This window comes from Leptodactylus fuscus, chromosome 5, assembly GCF_031893055.1.
Source record: "Leptodactylus fuscus isolate aLepFus1 chromosome 5, aLepFus1.hap2, whole genome shotgun sequence".
NCBI classification, from domain to species: Eukaryota; Metazoa; Chordata; class Amphibia; order Anura; family Leptodactylidae; genus Leptodactylus; species Leptodactylus fuscus.
Genome location: NC_134269.1, coordinates 34681330 through 34694316, shown reverse-complemented (window position 1 = coordinate 34694316; position 12987 = coordinate 34681330). Strand labels below are relative to the sequence as shown.

General features: G+C 43.0%; 2 protein-coding genes across 2 annotated transcripts in view; one reads left to right on the top strand and one right to left on the bottom strand.

Annotated features, from left to right (window-relative positions):
• The window catches only part of LOC142204804 (indoleamine 2,3-dioxygenase 2-like), a 36284-nt gene extending 33732 nt beyond the window's left edge, over positions 1-2552 (bottom strand). The window contains exon 1 of the mRNA XM_075276128.1: positions 2484-2552. Coding sequence (XP_075132229.1) covers positions 2484-2552 — 69 coding nt within the window. The remainder of the gene's footprint in view (positions 1-2483) is intronic.
• Positions 1-12987, top strand: part of LOC142202649 (caspase-7-like) — a 436926-nt gene that overhangs the window by 367448 nt on the left and 56491 nt on the right. The gene's annotated exons all lie outside the window — the stretch shown is intronic.

Below are 12987 nucleotides of genomic sequence, written 5' to 3'. Positions count from 1 at the left end.
TCTATCTATCTATCTATCTATCTATCTCCTATCTATCTATCTATCTATCTATCTATCTATCTCCTATCTATCTATCTATCTATCTATCTATCTATCTATCTCCTATCTATCTATCTATCTATCTATCTATCTATCTATCTATCTCCTATCTATCTATCTATCTATCTATCTATCTATCTATCTATCTATCTATCTATCTATCCATCCATCCATCCATCCATCCATCCGTAAGAGTCACGCTAGGTAAAACTGACACCCCGTGTTATGTCTGGTGCAGTTCCTGACACTGGGAATTCTGAAAACAGGAGAAATGTTGTTGCTCAAGTATGACAGAATTTAAGACCAAATGTGAACAGCGTTAAACCAATACTGTATATTTAACAAACCAGGGTCATGGTCATGGTGGTGTGTGTGCATGTGTGTTAGAGAGGGAAGATTAGCTCCCCACAGCATAATCCCTTTTAGTACTCTCATAATACTGTATAATGCTCTCCTTAGTGTCTTGACACAGTATATTGTCCCCTAAGTGCCCCCACAAAGTATGAAGCCACCCACATGGTATAATGTCCCCTTTGGAGCCCCATGCACAGTATATTTCCCCAGCCACTATATAGTTTAATGGCCCGGAGTGTTCGGGAGGCTCTCCCCCAAAAAAAGGGGTCACCTCTCAGACAAACAGGCAAATCTCCTGGACATGACATTTTATGTATGACTTGGATACATTAGGTGCAGGTCATATCATAAATTCAGCGCACTATCAGCTTTCCCAGTATGCACCTGGTGCTGGAGATATTGGTGCCATTAATTTCTGAACCAATATCTCCCCACTGTCAGAAGGGCGGGCCTTGCAGCCTAGCGTCATAGAATTGAACACACTGTCTGGAGGTACGGTACCTCCTACCGTATTTTTCGGACTATAAGACGCACCCAGGTTTTAGAGGAGAAAAATAGGGAAAAAAAATTTTCAGGCAAAAAATGGTTAAATATTTAATATATGGGAGTTGTAGTTTTGGAACAGCTGCAAGGCCACATTGACAGGTGACCCTGCAGCTGTACGGGGATGTATAGGGCGTTTTTTTTGTGGGGCCAGGTGTAATTTTTAGATATACCATTTTGGGAAATGTTTATTGCTTAGATCACCTTTTATTTAATTCAGAGGCAAAACAGAGAGAAAAACCCGGCGGTTTAGCACTTTTGATTTTGACGTTCACTGTACATAAAAATATTAGTAGACCGGGCATTTTCAGACACAGGGATACCTAATGTATATCTTTCACAGTAATGTTATACTTTTATATGTATTCTAGGGAAAGGAGGTGAACTTTTATTTATTTTATTTTTTATTATATTTTTTTAAAGTGTTTTTTTTTTTTTTTACTATTTTATTATCCCCCGCCTAGGGGGCTTGAACCCCTACAAGTGTATTGCCGTCTATGGGAGATTCTATACATTACTATCGCGGAGTGTCATAGACCAGCCGCGATAGTAATATATATCTATGACAGGCCTTGGAGCCTTCATTAGGCTCCCGGCTGTCATCGGAACAGGTCGGCTCCTGCGGCCTCGCCGTGCAGGAGCCGGCCTGCATCACTAAAGGTATGGGGCTGGTGGGGACCGGCCCCGGGGCTAACTGACTGCCGGGACCTGCGGAGGAGGAGCGGATTTGCAGCATGGCCGCGCTACTGCCAGCTCTGGTTTTCTTCAGCGGCAGGAGCGTGGCAATCTGCAGGCCCCGGCAGCTAAGACAGTCCCCGGCATCTGCTGTAATAGACCGGCGGATGCCGGGGAGTGTCTTAGCTGCCGGGGCCTGCAGATTGTCACGCTCCTGCCGCTGAAGAAAACCAGCGGTGGCAGTAGCGCGGCCATGCTGTAAATCCGCTCCTCCCCCCCACATTCGGACTATAAGACGCACCCTCATTTTCCTCCGAAATTTGGGGGGGAAAAAGTGCGTCTTATAGTCCGTATTGGTAATACCACATATTAATGAGGATATGAAATGTCCTCTATAAGAAAGATAGCATGACCAGAGGGGTGTGGCCAAGTCCACAGGGGGTGGGGCCTTGTTCGAAAATTTCTGCGGCATGCTCTATGTGCCGTTCTACACCACTTCTCAGATTATATACATGGAATTTATTAATAGCTTGTATTACAATATTGTATAATGGTCCTGCATTATCTTTTCCTACAACTCCAGAGCTGAACTCTCCTGGTGTTCCTTACAAGGAGGGTCAGGGACTTATGTAATGATCAAAGCTATTGCTATATGGGGTGCAGAATTTCAAATTTGAAGAGTACTATGGTTTATTTAATAGAGATTATTGGGGGTGGGCCCCCAGAATCAAGAAACCTCAGCCCCACACCACCTATGCATTAGTTCCTAGGCGCACACTCTGCTTTCAGCACAGAATATTTGCGTGCTATAAAATAGTAAGATAATTGAATTATTAATAGATGTATAAGAACAATAAACACTTTCATCTTACCAGGGGGTCTGGGAGTATGAAGCCATAATCCTCCGAGACATAACAGTCTTCCAGTTTTATCTTCTCCATGTAGGTTCCTTGTGTGCTAGACACCTTTACACCAAGCGTTCCTGTTTATTTTGTGATCTTCACACTCCCCACCTGTCCTTTTAAGAGAGGCACGTGAACCAATGACTATAGGGCAGAGTCTGAAATGATTGAACCACTTGACCTAAAGGGGACTCAGATACTGCTGACTCACTCCTGCCATGTCAATAGTCATTTAGACAAATGACAAGGACATCAAAGATGTACAAAACAACAAAACGTTCATGGAGGTCGAGATAGGGGATATCTAAATTAGCATGTTATAATCTACCGTATGCACGTACAGTATAAAGCATGACTCTACCCCAAAACCGCTGGCCAATAAATCAATAAGTCATTGGGAAATCAACCTCGCCATGGAGCTGACTCTGCCTACTGCTCCTACCTTTCCTCCAGCCACACAGCAACCTTGGGGGAACCCCATTGCCCCCTCACCCTCTGGAGATTTACAGGGGCATAGAGTGGGGCATAAGCCCACTAAGTAGTTACACCTCAGCCCTAAAGACCGGTCCTCCAGACCTCTCTCACCAGCTCTGGTCTCTGCTTCATCCTCTGAGGAGGATACTACACCCCGTCACATGGCACAGATCTACATCAGGAGTGTCCACTCTGCTGCCTGCCATTCTACAAGCTCTTCCATCCCGCCTCCTGAGGAAGCCATCCATGCTCTCCGAGGCCATTTGGAATTACAGGCTCTGATGGCTCTCCTACCCAGTAAGCAGGACATGGATGACCTAGCCATTGATGTGAAAAAGGCCTGGGGCCAAGACATCAAGGTAGTGAAGGCAGATATAGCCACCTTACAATAACTGGTCACCAATAGAGATGAGCGAGTACTGTTCGGATCAGCACGCTCCATAGAAATGAATGGATGCACCTGGTACTTCCGCTTTGACGGCGGTCGGCCGCTTAACCCCCCCGCGTGCCGGCTACGTCCATTCATTTCTATGCGAGCGTGCTGTTTGGATCGGCTGATCCGAACAGTACTCGCTCATCTCTAGTCACCAATATGGAACTGTTTCAGGAGTCGGTGTCAGCTTCCATTAAATCTCTGCAGCAAACCTCTCACTCTATCACGTCATATTGATGATATTGAGAATAGCAACTTCCACAACAATAGGATCCACGGCCTACCTAAACCTACCGTTTCCTCCAAGTTTATGCCCACCCTTCCCGCATCTTCAACAGCCTTCTGGGACGCCCAGCCGACACTCAAATCAAGATCAATTGATCAATTGGGCGCATTGGGCCCTCAGACCAGGCTACTCTGATCTAGCCAAGCCCCATGATGTGATCTGTAAGATACATTATTAGGCTCACAAGGAAGATATCATGTTGAAAGCCAGAAGCCAAAAATATATTGCCGTTTATTGTGTCCAGTAGTCCTTTTTCCCGGACGTCTCCCACCATACTCTGCGGCAGAGATCGGCCCTGAAGCATCTTTTATCTATTCTTGCGCTTTGGATCTGCCTCTCATGTGCCTTCCGGACTGGGAGCTGCTCTGGGGGGACCCTGCTCTTCTGTCTTACCGCCACCCTTCTGGGAAAACTACTGACGGGCGTTCCCCACGTTTCCCCAAACCCCAGGGATCTTTCTGCAGATGTCGCATGACATCGAATCTAGACGAACAAGAAGTGAGTTACCTTGAATCAGGTGATATCCACTCCCTGGTCTGTTACATAATTTGCACTGTTAGCTGTTATGTTGCCTCTTCTTACTGACTTATCTCTTTTATTGGGCTGGGACCAGAACAAGTGTTATCCTTCTTATCTATTACACTTGAAATTCTCCCTGTACCTACCACAATCCAACGTTCCTCATGACCCGTGCAGGCCTGATCTCTAACCTCACCACCAACATTGCCTTGACATTCAGGGACTTTTCTGATTACTGGTATCATATATATCATATATACAGTCCTATGAAAAAGTTTGGGCACCCCTATTAATCTTAATCATTTTTAGTTCTAAATATTTTGGTGTTTGCAGCAGCCATTTCAGTTTGATATATCTAATAACTGATGGACTCAGTAATATTTCAAGATTGAAATGAGGTTTATTGTACTAACAGAAAATGTGCAATATGCATTAAACCAAAATTTGACCGGTGCAAAAGTATGGGCACCTCAACAGAAAAGTGACATTAATATTTAGTAGATCCTCCTTTTGCAAAGATAACAGCCTCTAGTCGCTTCCTGTAGCTTTTAATCAGTTCCTGGATGAAGGGATTTTGGACCATTCCTCTTTACAAAACAATTCAAGTTCAGTTAAGTTTGATGTCGCCGAGCATGGACAGCCCGCTTCAAATCATCCCACACATGTTCAATGATATTCAGGTCTGGGGACTGGGATGGCCATTCCAGAACATTGTAATTGTTCCTCTGCATGAATGCCTGAGTCGATTTGGAGCGATGTTTTGGATCATTGTCTTGCTGAAATATCCATCCCCGGCGTAACTTCAACTTCGTCACTGATTCTTGAACATTATTCTCAGGAATCTGCTGATACTGAGTGGAATCCATGCGACCCTCAACTTTAACAAGATTCCCGGTGCCGGCATTGTCCACACAGCCCCAAAGCATGATGGAACCTCCACCAAATTTTACAGTGGGTAGCAAGTGTTGTTCTTGGAATGCTGTTTTTTTTTGGACGCCATGCATAACGCCTTTTTGTATGACCAAACAACTCAATCTTTGTTTCATCAGTCCACAGGACCTTCTTCCAAAATTAAGTTGGCTTGTCCAAATGTGCTTTTGCATACCTCAGGCGACTGTTTGTGGCGTACGTGCAGAAACGGCTTCTTTCTCATCACTCTCCCATACAGCTTCTCCTTGTGCAAAGTGTGCTGTATTGTTGACCGATGCACAGTGACACCATCTGCAGCAAGATGATGCTGCAGCTCTTTGGAGGTGGTCTGTGGATTGTCCTTGACTGTTCTCACCATTCTTCTTCTCTGCCTTTCTGATATTTTTCTTGGCCTGCCACTTCTTGGCTTAACAAGAACTGTCCCTGTGGTCTTCCATTTCCTTACTATGTTCCTCACAGTGGAAACTGACAGGTTAAATCTCTGAGACAACTTTTTGTATCCTTCCCGTGAACAACTATGTTGAACAATCTTTGTTTTCAGATCATTTGAGAGCGGGCTGTCCATGTTCGGCGACCATCAAACTTAACTGATCTTGAATTGTTTTGTAGAAAGAAATGGTCCAAAATACCTTCATCCAGGATCCAGGAACTGATTAAAAGCTACAGGAAGCGACTAGAGGCTGTTATCTTTGCAAAAGGAGGATCTACTAAATATTAATGTCACTTTTCTGTTGAGGTGCCCATACTTTTGCACCGGTCAAATTTTGGTTTAATGCATATTGCACATTTTCTGTTAGTACAATAAACCTCATTTCAATCCTAAAATATTACTGTGTCCATCAGTTATTAGATATATCAAACTGAAATGGCTGTTGCAAACACCAAAATATTTAGAACTAAAAATGATTAAGATTAATAGGGGTGCCCAAACTTTTTCATAGGACTGTATCTGTTTCCCTCTCATGTTTCCAACCAAAAACCTGAGCCTCCACGTAGCCTGCCTCAATATGTTCGTGATACTGCCCTCCCACCCCTCACAGCGGATGATTTAAGTCAGCTGGAGATGCCATTTTCTCAAGCAGAATTAGAACTGTCTGTATCTGGCCTTCCGGGAGTGAAAGTCCTGTCCTGATGGATACATGGCATTCTTCTACAAAACCCTGCTCCCGGCCCAGACATTCAACACAGTCTCCCTTGATACTCCCTTAGGAGTCTAGGCCTTGTTATGCTCTCCCATATACATGCTCTCTACAATTCCCCACAGACTCAAATTCGAGTTAATGGCACCCTCTCCTCTCCCTTGACCATCCACAACAGTACCTGGCAGGGATGCCTTCTCTCCCCCCTCCTATATGCCCTCGTCATGGAGCATATGCTCGTGGCAATCTGTCATAATCCAGACATCTAGGGTCTGCGATCAGGATATCCACATTTCAAGATCTCCGCATTCACAAATGATGTTCTGCTATTTATCACCCAACCAGTCACGACCTTTCCCTCCACTCATAGCTACTATGGCAATTATAAAATGAACCTAAGAGCACTACGCTCAATATCTTGCGTCCTGACCCCCTAGTTCGCTCACTTCCCTTCTCCTTCCCCTTTACTTGGTCAGTCAAAACTATTCAGCACCTTGGTGTACACCTCACCAGTTCACCTTCTGTAACATACACTCTAAACTTCCTCCAGGTCTTGCGCACTCTTCACTCTGACCGGTCTAGGTGAGTCTTCCAAGGTTCTCATGACTAGGCCAAATTATAAAAAACAAAAAAAACTTTGCAAGTCTTCAGTAGGTGATACCTTTTTTAATGGCTAACTCATAATGATGACAGAATATGACGTTTCGAAGCTTCCTCTGAGCTTCTTCTTCAGATATAACTAAAAACACCTTCTAGAGGCTGCATATTTATGTACAACTGGACACAGGGCTAGAATTACAGGAGGGAGGGGGGAAGAGGCTTATTACTATATACTTATAACAACAAACAATCAATTGCCAGATCCCTGTTCTTATCTTAATGGCTGTCTTAATGATTTGTATAAAAAGACATAAACCCAAGTGAGATGTTCATCCTATTATGAACATCTCACTTGGGTTTATGTCTTTTTATACAAATCATTAAGACAGCCATTAAGATGAGAACCAGGGATCTGGCAATTGATTGTTTGTTGTTATAAGTATATAGTAATAAGCCTCTTCCCCCCTCCCTCCTGTAATTCTAGCCCTGTGTCCAGTTGTACATAAATACAGTTAGGGCCAGAAATATTTGGACAGTGACACAATTTTCGCGAGTTGGGCTCTGCATGCCACCACATTGGTTTTGAAATGAAACCTCTACAACAGAATTCAAGTGCAGATTGTAACGTTTAATTTGAAGGGTTGAACAAAAATATCTCATAGAAAATGTAGGAATTGTACACATTTATTTACAAACACTCCACATTTTAGGAGCTCAAAAGTAATTGGACAAATAAACATAACCCAAACAAAATATTTTTATTTTCAATATTTTGTTGCGAATCCTTTGGAGGCAATCACTGCCTTAAGTCTGGAACCCATGGACATCACCAAACGCTGGGTTTCCTCCTTCTTAATGCTTTGCCAGGCCTTTACAGCCGCAGCCTTCAGGTCTTGCTTGTTTGTGGGTCTTTCCGCCTTAAGTCTGGATTTGAGCAAGTGAAATGCATGCTCAATTGGGTTAAGATCTGGTGATTGACTTGGCCATTGCAGAATGTTCCACTTTTTTGCACTCATGAACTCCTAGGTAGCTTTGGCTGTATGCTTGGGGTCATTGTCCATCTGTACTATGAAGCGCCGTCTGATCAACTTGGCAGCATTTGGCTGAATCTGGGCTGAAAGTATATCCCGGTACACTTCAGAATTAATCCGGCTACTCTTGTCTGCTGTTATGTCATCAATAAACACAAGTGACCCAGTGCCATTGAAAGCCATGCATGCCCATGCCATCACGTTGCCTCCACCATGTTTTACAGAGGATGTGGTGTGCCTTGGATCATGTGCCGTTCCCTTTCTTCTCCAAACTTTTTTCTTCCCATCATTCTGGTACAGGTTGATCTTTGTCTCCTCTGTCCATAGAATACTTTTCCAGAACTGAGCTGGCTTCTTGAGGTGTTTTTCAGCAAATTTAACTCTGGCCTGTCTATTTTTGGAATTGATGAATGGTTTGCATCTAGATGTGAACCCTTTGTATTTACTTTCATGGAGTCTTCTCTTTACTGTTGACTTAGAGACAGATACACCTACTTCACTGAGAGTGTTCTGGACTTCAGTTGATGTTGTGAACGGGTTCTTCTTGACCAAAGAAAGTATGCGGCGATCATCCACCACTGTTGTCATCCGTGGACGCCCAGGCCTTTTTGAGTTCCCAAGCTCACCAGTCAATTCCTTTTTTCTTAGAATGTACCCGACTGTTGATTTTGCTACTCCAAGCATGTCTGCTATCTCTCTGATGGATTTTTTATTTTTTTTCAGCCTCAGGATGTTCTGCTTCACCTCAATTGAGAGTTCCTTTGACCGCATGTTGTCTGGTCACAGCAACAGCTTCCAAATGCAAAACCACACACCTGGAATCAACCCCAGACCTTTTAACTACTTCATTGATTACGGGTTTACAAGGGAGACGCCTTCAGAGTTAATTGCAGCCCTTAGAGTCCATTGTCCAATTACTTTTGGTCCCTTGAAAAAGAGGAGGCTATGCATTACAGAGCTATGATTCCTAAACCCTTTCTCCGATTTGGATGTGGAAACTCTCATATTGCAGCTGGGAGTGTGCACTTTCAGCCCATATGATATATATAATTGTATTTCTGAACATGTTTTAGTAAACAGCTAAAATAACAAAACTTTTGTCACTGTCCAAATATTTCTGGCCCTAACTGTATGCAGCCTCTAGAAGGTGTTTTTAGTTATATCTGAAGAAGAAGCTCAGAGGAAGCTTCGAAACGTCATATTCTGTCATCATTATGAGTTAGCCATTAAAAAAGGTATCACCTACGGAAGACTTGCAAAGTTTTTTTTGTTTTTTATATTTTATAACCACTGGCTAACACGGTACCAAAACAAACATTTTCCTTAGGCCAAATTAATCGCTTAAAAATGAATATCTTCCCTAGGCTACTCTACCTTTTCCAAACAATCCCAAAAGAATTCTTCTCATCCGTCCAGAAAGCATTTACCAAATTCATTTGGTCCTCTAAGCCGCCGAGAACAGCCAGGGGAGTCATCACCAGACCTAAATGATTTGGCCCACAAATAAGAGAACCCAGACATAATATGAAAAAAAACAAAAAATCTTTTAACGATCAAACTATCCTGTGTTCTTAAAGGATCTGCTGCTAACGTCTTAGTCCCTGATACCATAGAACTTTTGGAGAGGTCTTGTAGAGTCCATGTCTTGATGGGTCAAAGCCGTTTTGATGATCCACATCTGCAAATTGTTTTCTCTTAGTTTTAGAGGACTGGCTCTTTCATTGCACACGCATACACCACCATAGTGGAGCAGGCTAGACATTGCATCTAGGAACCGAGCACAGAGACAATGGCATCCTCATACCTGAACCTTCCAGCGGCAAGTTTTATAGCAGTCGGGTAATTGTACATAGCTGATAAGCTGCCTCTGTAGTGATGTCATTCTGAAGTGTCCTTAGCAATCGTCTTAACTTAACTTATTTCCTCTGCTACAGGATACAAAGAAAGGAAAGATTAGGCGTGAATTCTCACTAAATGTTTCAGAAATGGTGCAGGGATGCAATACCAGACACAGCCACTTGACAAGAGTGGCACTGTTTCCAGAAAAAAGGGGACACTTATTAATCTCTTATAAGTTGTTTAACCCTTTCTCACTCAGTGCAGTGCTATTACATTGGAGCTGGAGATAACTCCAGAATAGTCCCCTTGGATGTCGTGATCGATATTCAGGGCATTTAAATGGCTGGGGGGCTTATAGATATCAGCTTTAACCCCTCAGGGGACAATGTTTTGTTTTATTTAAAGGAGTTGTCCCGATCTTTCAAATCTAAACTACCCCTCAACCTACCTTCTTAAATTACTTACTGTACCAAAAAGCTATATTTAATCTAGATCGCCAAGATGGTCATGTGAGGAACCCAGGCACATTTTCCGATTTTCTGATGATGTTCTGTTTCCGGAAACAAAATGTCACCAATCCAAAAACACCCCCACCCCAATCATACTTACCTGTCTTCCTGTTCAGATATTCTGGGCACGGGATGTCACAAGCTGCTGTCCCCAAGAAAGGCAAGTATGATGGGGTGGAGGGTGAATTAGTTAGGAAGAGCTACGGTAGTAGTGGGCAAGCTAGCTAGGGAAACAGGGAGGGGGAGTGAGTGAGAGAGGGAAGGGAGGGAGTCAGCTCTGAGTGAAGTGCAAGGCTTCATGGTAGTTGGAGGAAAACAGAACAGGAAACTTCCCATGTAAACAAATGCAGAAGATAACAGGAGCTCCCAGCTAAACCCAGAAATCACTCAAAACACTGCTAAAGGTATTTGGGAGCACTTATTAACCCATTAATAGCACTAACAGACCTTTTTTGAAAAAATTATTCTTTTTGCCCAGAAAACACTTTTAATATGAATTATTAGAATTGTATTTTTTCAGTTTTCGTGCATTATGACTGGCGAAAACTTCTTAGGACTTGTGTTGTGGTATTAGCAGGTTGTTGGGCTCAAATTCACTGACAAAGTCCCTTGAACTTTTTTGGTTGTGTAATTTGTTTGCTTTTTCTGACCTATGATCAGTGCTGCCCAATATCCTGATTACTGTACATTTAACGGTGTCTACCTAGGTTTCATCATTCTACCTCTCTATGTTTCAATCTCCCCCCCCCCCCCCCCCAAAAAAAAAAAAAAAAGTTAGCCAAAGTAAATGATGGTCTGTCCTTTCTGAATTGAGTGGTTTGTATTATGGAACATATTCACTATTGAAAATACATCAGAATCCTGACACAATTTGTGCCCAAAACTGGCATTCATGCTTTGCGTGACATTTACACACCTTCTACCTTGGCTGACAAGTGGGTGTGGCTTATATAAAATGGACAGGGTTTGCAATGGAAGTGGTCAGGACTAAAGGGAAATAATTCCAGGCTAATAATATTGATGACCTATTCACAGAATAGGTGATCAATTTCAGTAAGCACTGGAATGACGCCTAGCCTCCCGCTGATCAGCCATTTTCTCCAGCTGTTATACAGAGAACAGAGGGAGGTGACATGCCATTGCACTTGAGCCTCATTTCCAAATGGAGATGGAATTGGTGCATCTACTGGATAAAAAGAAGCTGAAAAGTACCTATTTTTGTGAATGTTCATGGAGCGAGATTTGAGAAGTAAGGATTTTTTATGAGGTTAAGGTTTGGGCTGGTTTGACATTTTCAGTGATTTGTATTTCAGTTCCTGCAAGTCTGCTTTTAGTGTTATATATTTGGCAATTAAAGTTATAGTTGGCCAATAAAGTTGGCCACCAATCTCAATAGGGATTTATGGGAAAAGAGTGACAGTCTCCTGAGAGCAGCAGTAAGATCAGGTATGGGGAATCTCTGGATGTTTACATGGCAGGAAGCAGAGATAGTAACTTATTTGCCCAACATCCCTTAATGTGTATGGCCCACTTATTTCTACGGAGGATTCTTTGTTTTAAAGGAAATTTTCTTTACATAGAAAATATTCCTGAAAGCCAAGTGACCTTTAAACAATCCTTCGATCCTCAGTGAGCATGCACTAAAATAACATACCAAGACGTTATCTAAATCTTTAAAGCAATGAGCAAATAGTGCATTGAATGGCCGTATGATATAGTGTTAATGGTATACAGGAGCAGACCTTTTACCCCCATAAAATGTTATATCAGAAGGAAATGTCACATTGTGGTGTATAGGCGAATTTATGAAGATTGAAGGGGTAATGCCACAAACAATATTTATCCTCTGAGACTGATCTGGGGGGGGGGGGGAGATCTGGCTACTGAGACTACCCTTGTCATAAATGCAGCAGTGTTGAATGTAAACTTGCCCCTGTCAAATAGGACACATCCCTCTCCCATTCACATAAATGGGAATGGCAGAGATAGTTATCACTGTATCCATCAGGGGTGGGGAAAAAAAAAAAATCTTAAAAATATTGCAATTCCAACTCTTGCCACTAAGCCTAAAATAGTTTCCTGGAGATGAACCACCGGACATAGATAATAGGGTCTGCTCCAGACCATTCTGACTTCTGAGGGAGATTCTTTTAGGAATGCTCAGTGACTTGGGCAGAGGCATTGCACAGAGGGGTTTTATCTACATGATAACAATGATCAAGTGCTGCAAAGTGTCAGCATATTATTTGCCTTAGGGGGCATTCACACGGCGTAACGGCGGGTGTGTATCACAGCCGTACACGCCGGCGTTACGGCAGACTGCCGAACACTTCCCATTCACTTCAATGGGAGCGCTCGTAAACGCCGCTGTTACGAGCGCTCCCATTGAAGTGAATGGGAAGTGTTCGGCAGTCTGCCGTAACGCCGGCGTGTACGGCTGTGATACAAGCCCGGTGTTACTCCGTGTGAATGCCCCCTTAGTGACCAAAACTGCAGGATTTAAAAAAAAAAAAAAAATTTAAACCCTTTCCCTGCCAGCCACGTATCTATACGTCCTCTCAGGGTGGCACTTCTGTAGCAGAGGACGGTATCTAATACGTCCTTACTTCTAATGCCGAAATCTCAGCATCCATTAGGACTATTAAGAAGATCTAATCTGTTCTATAAAATGATACCAAACACTATTCGGCATTGAGATCCACTGCAAATCTCAA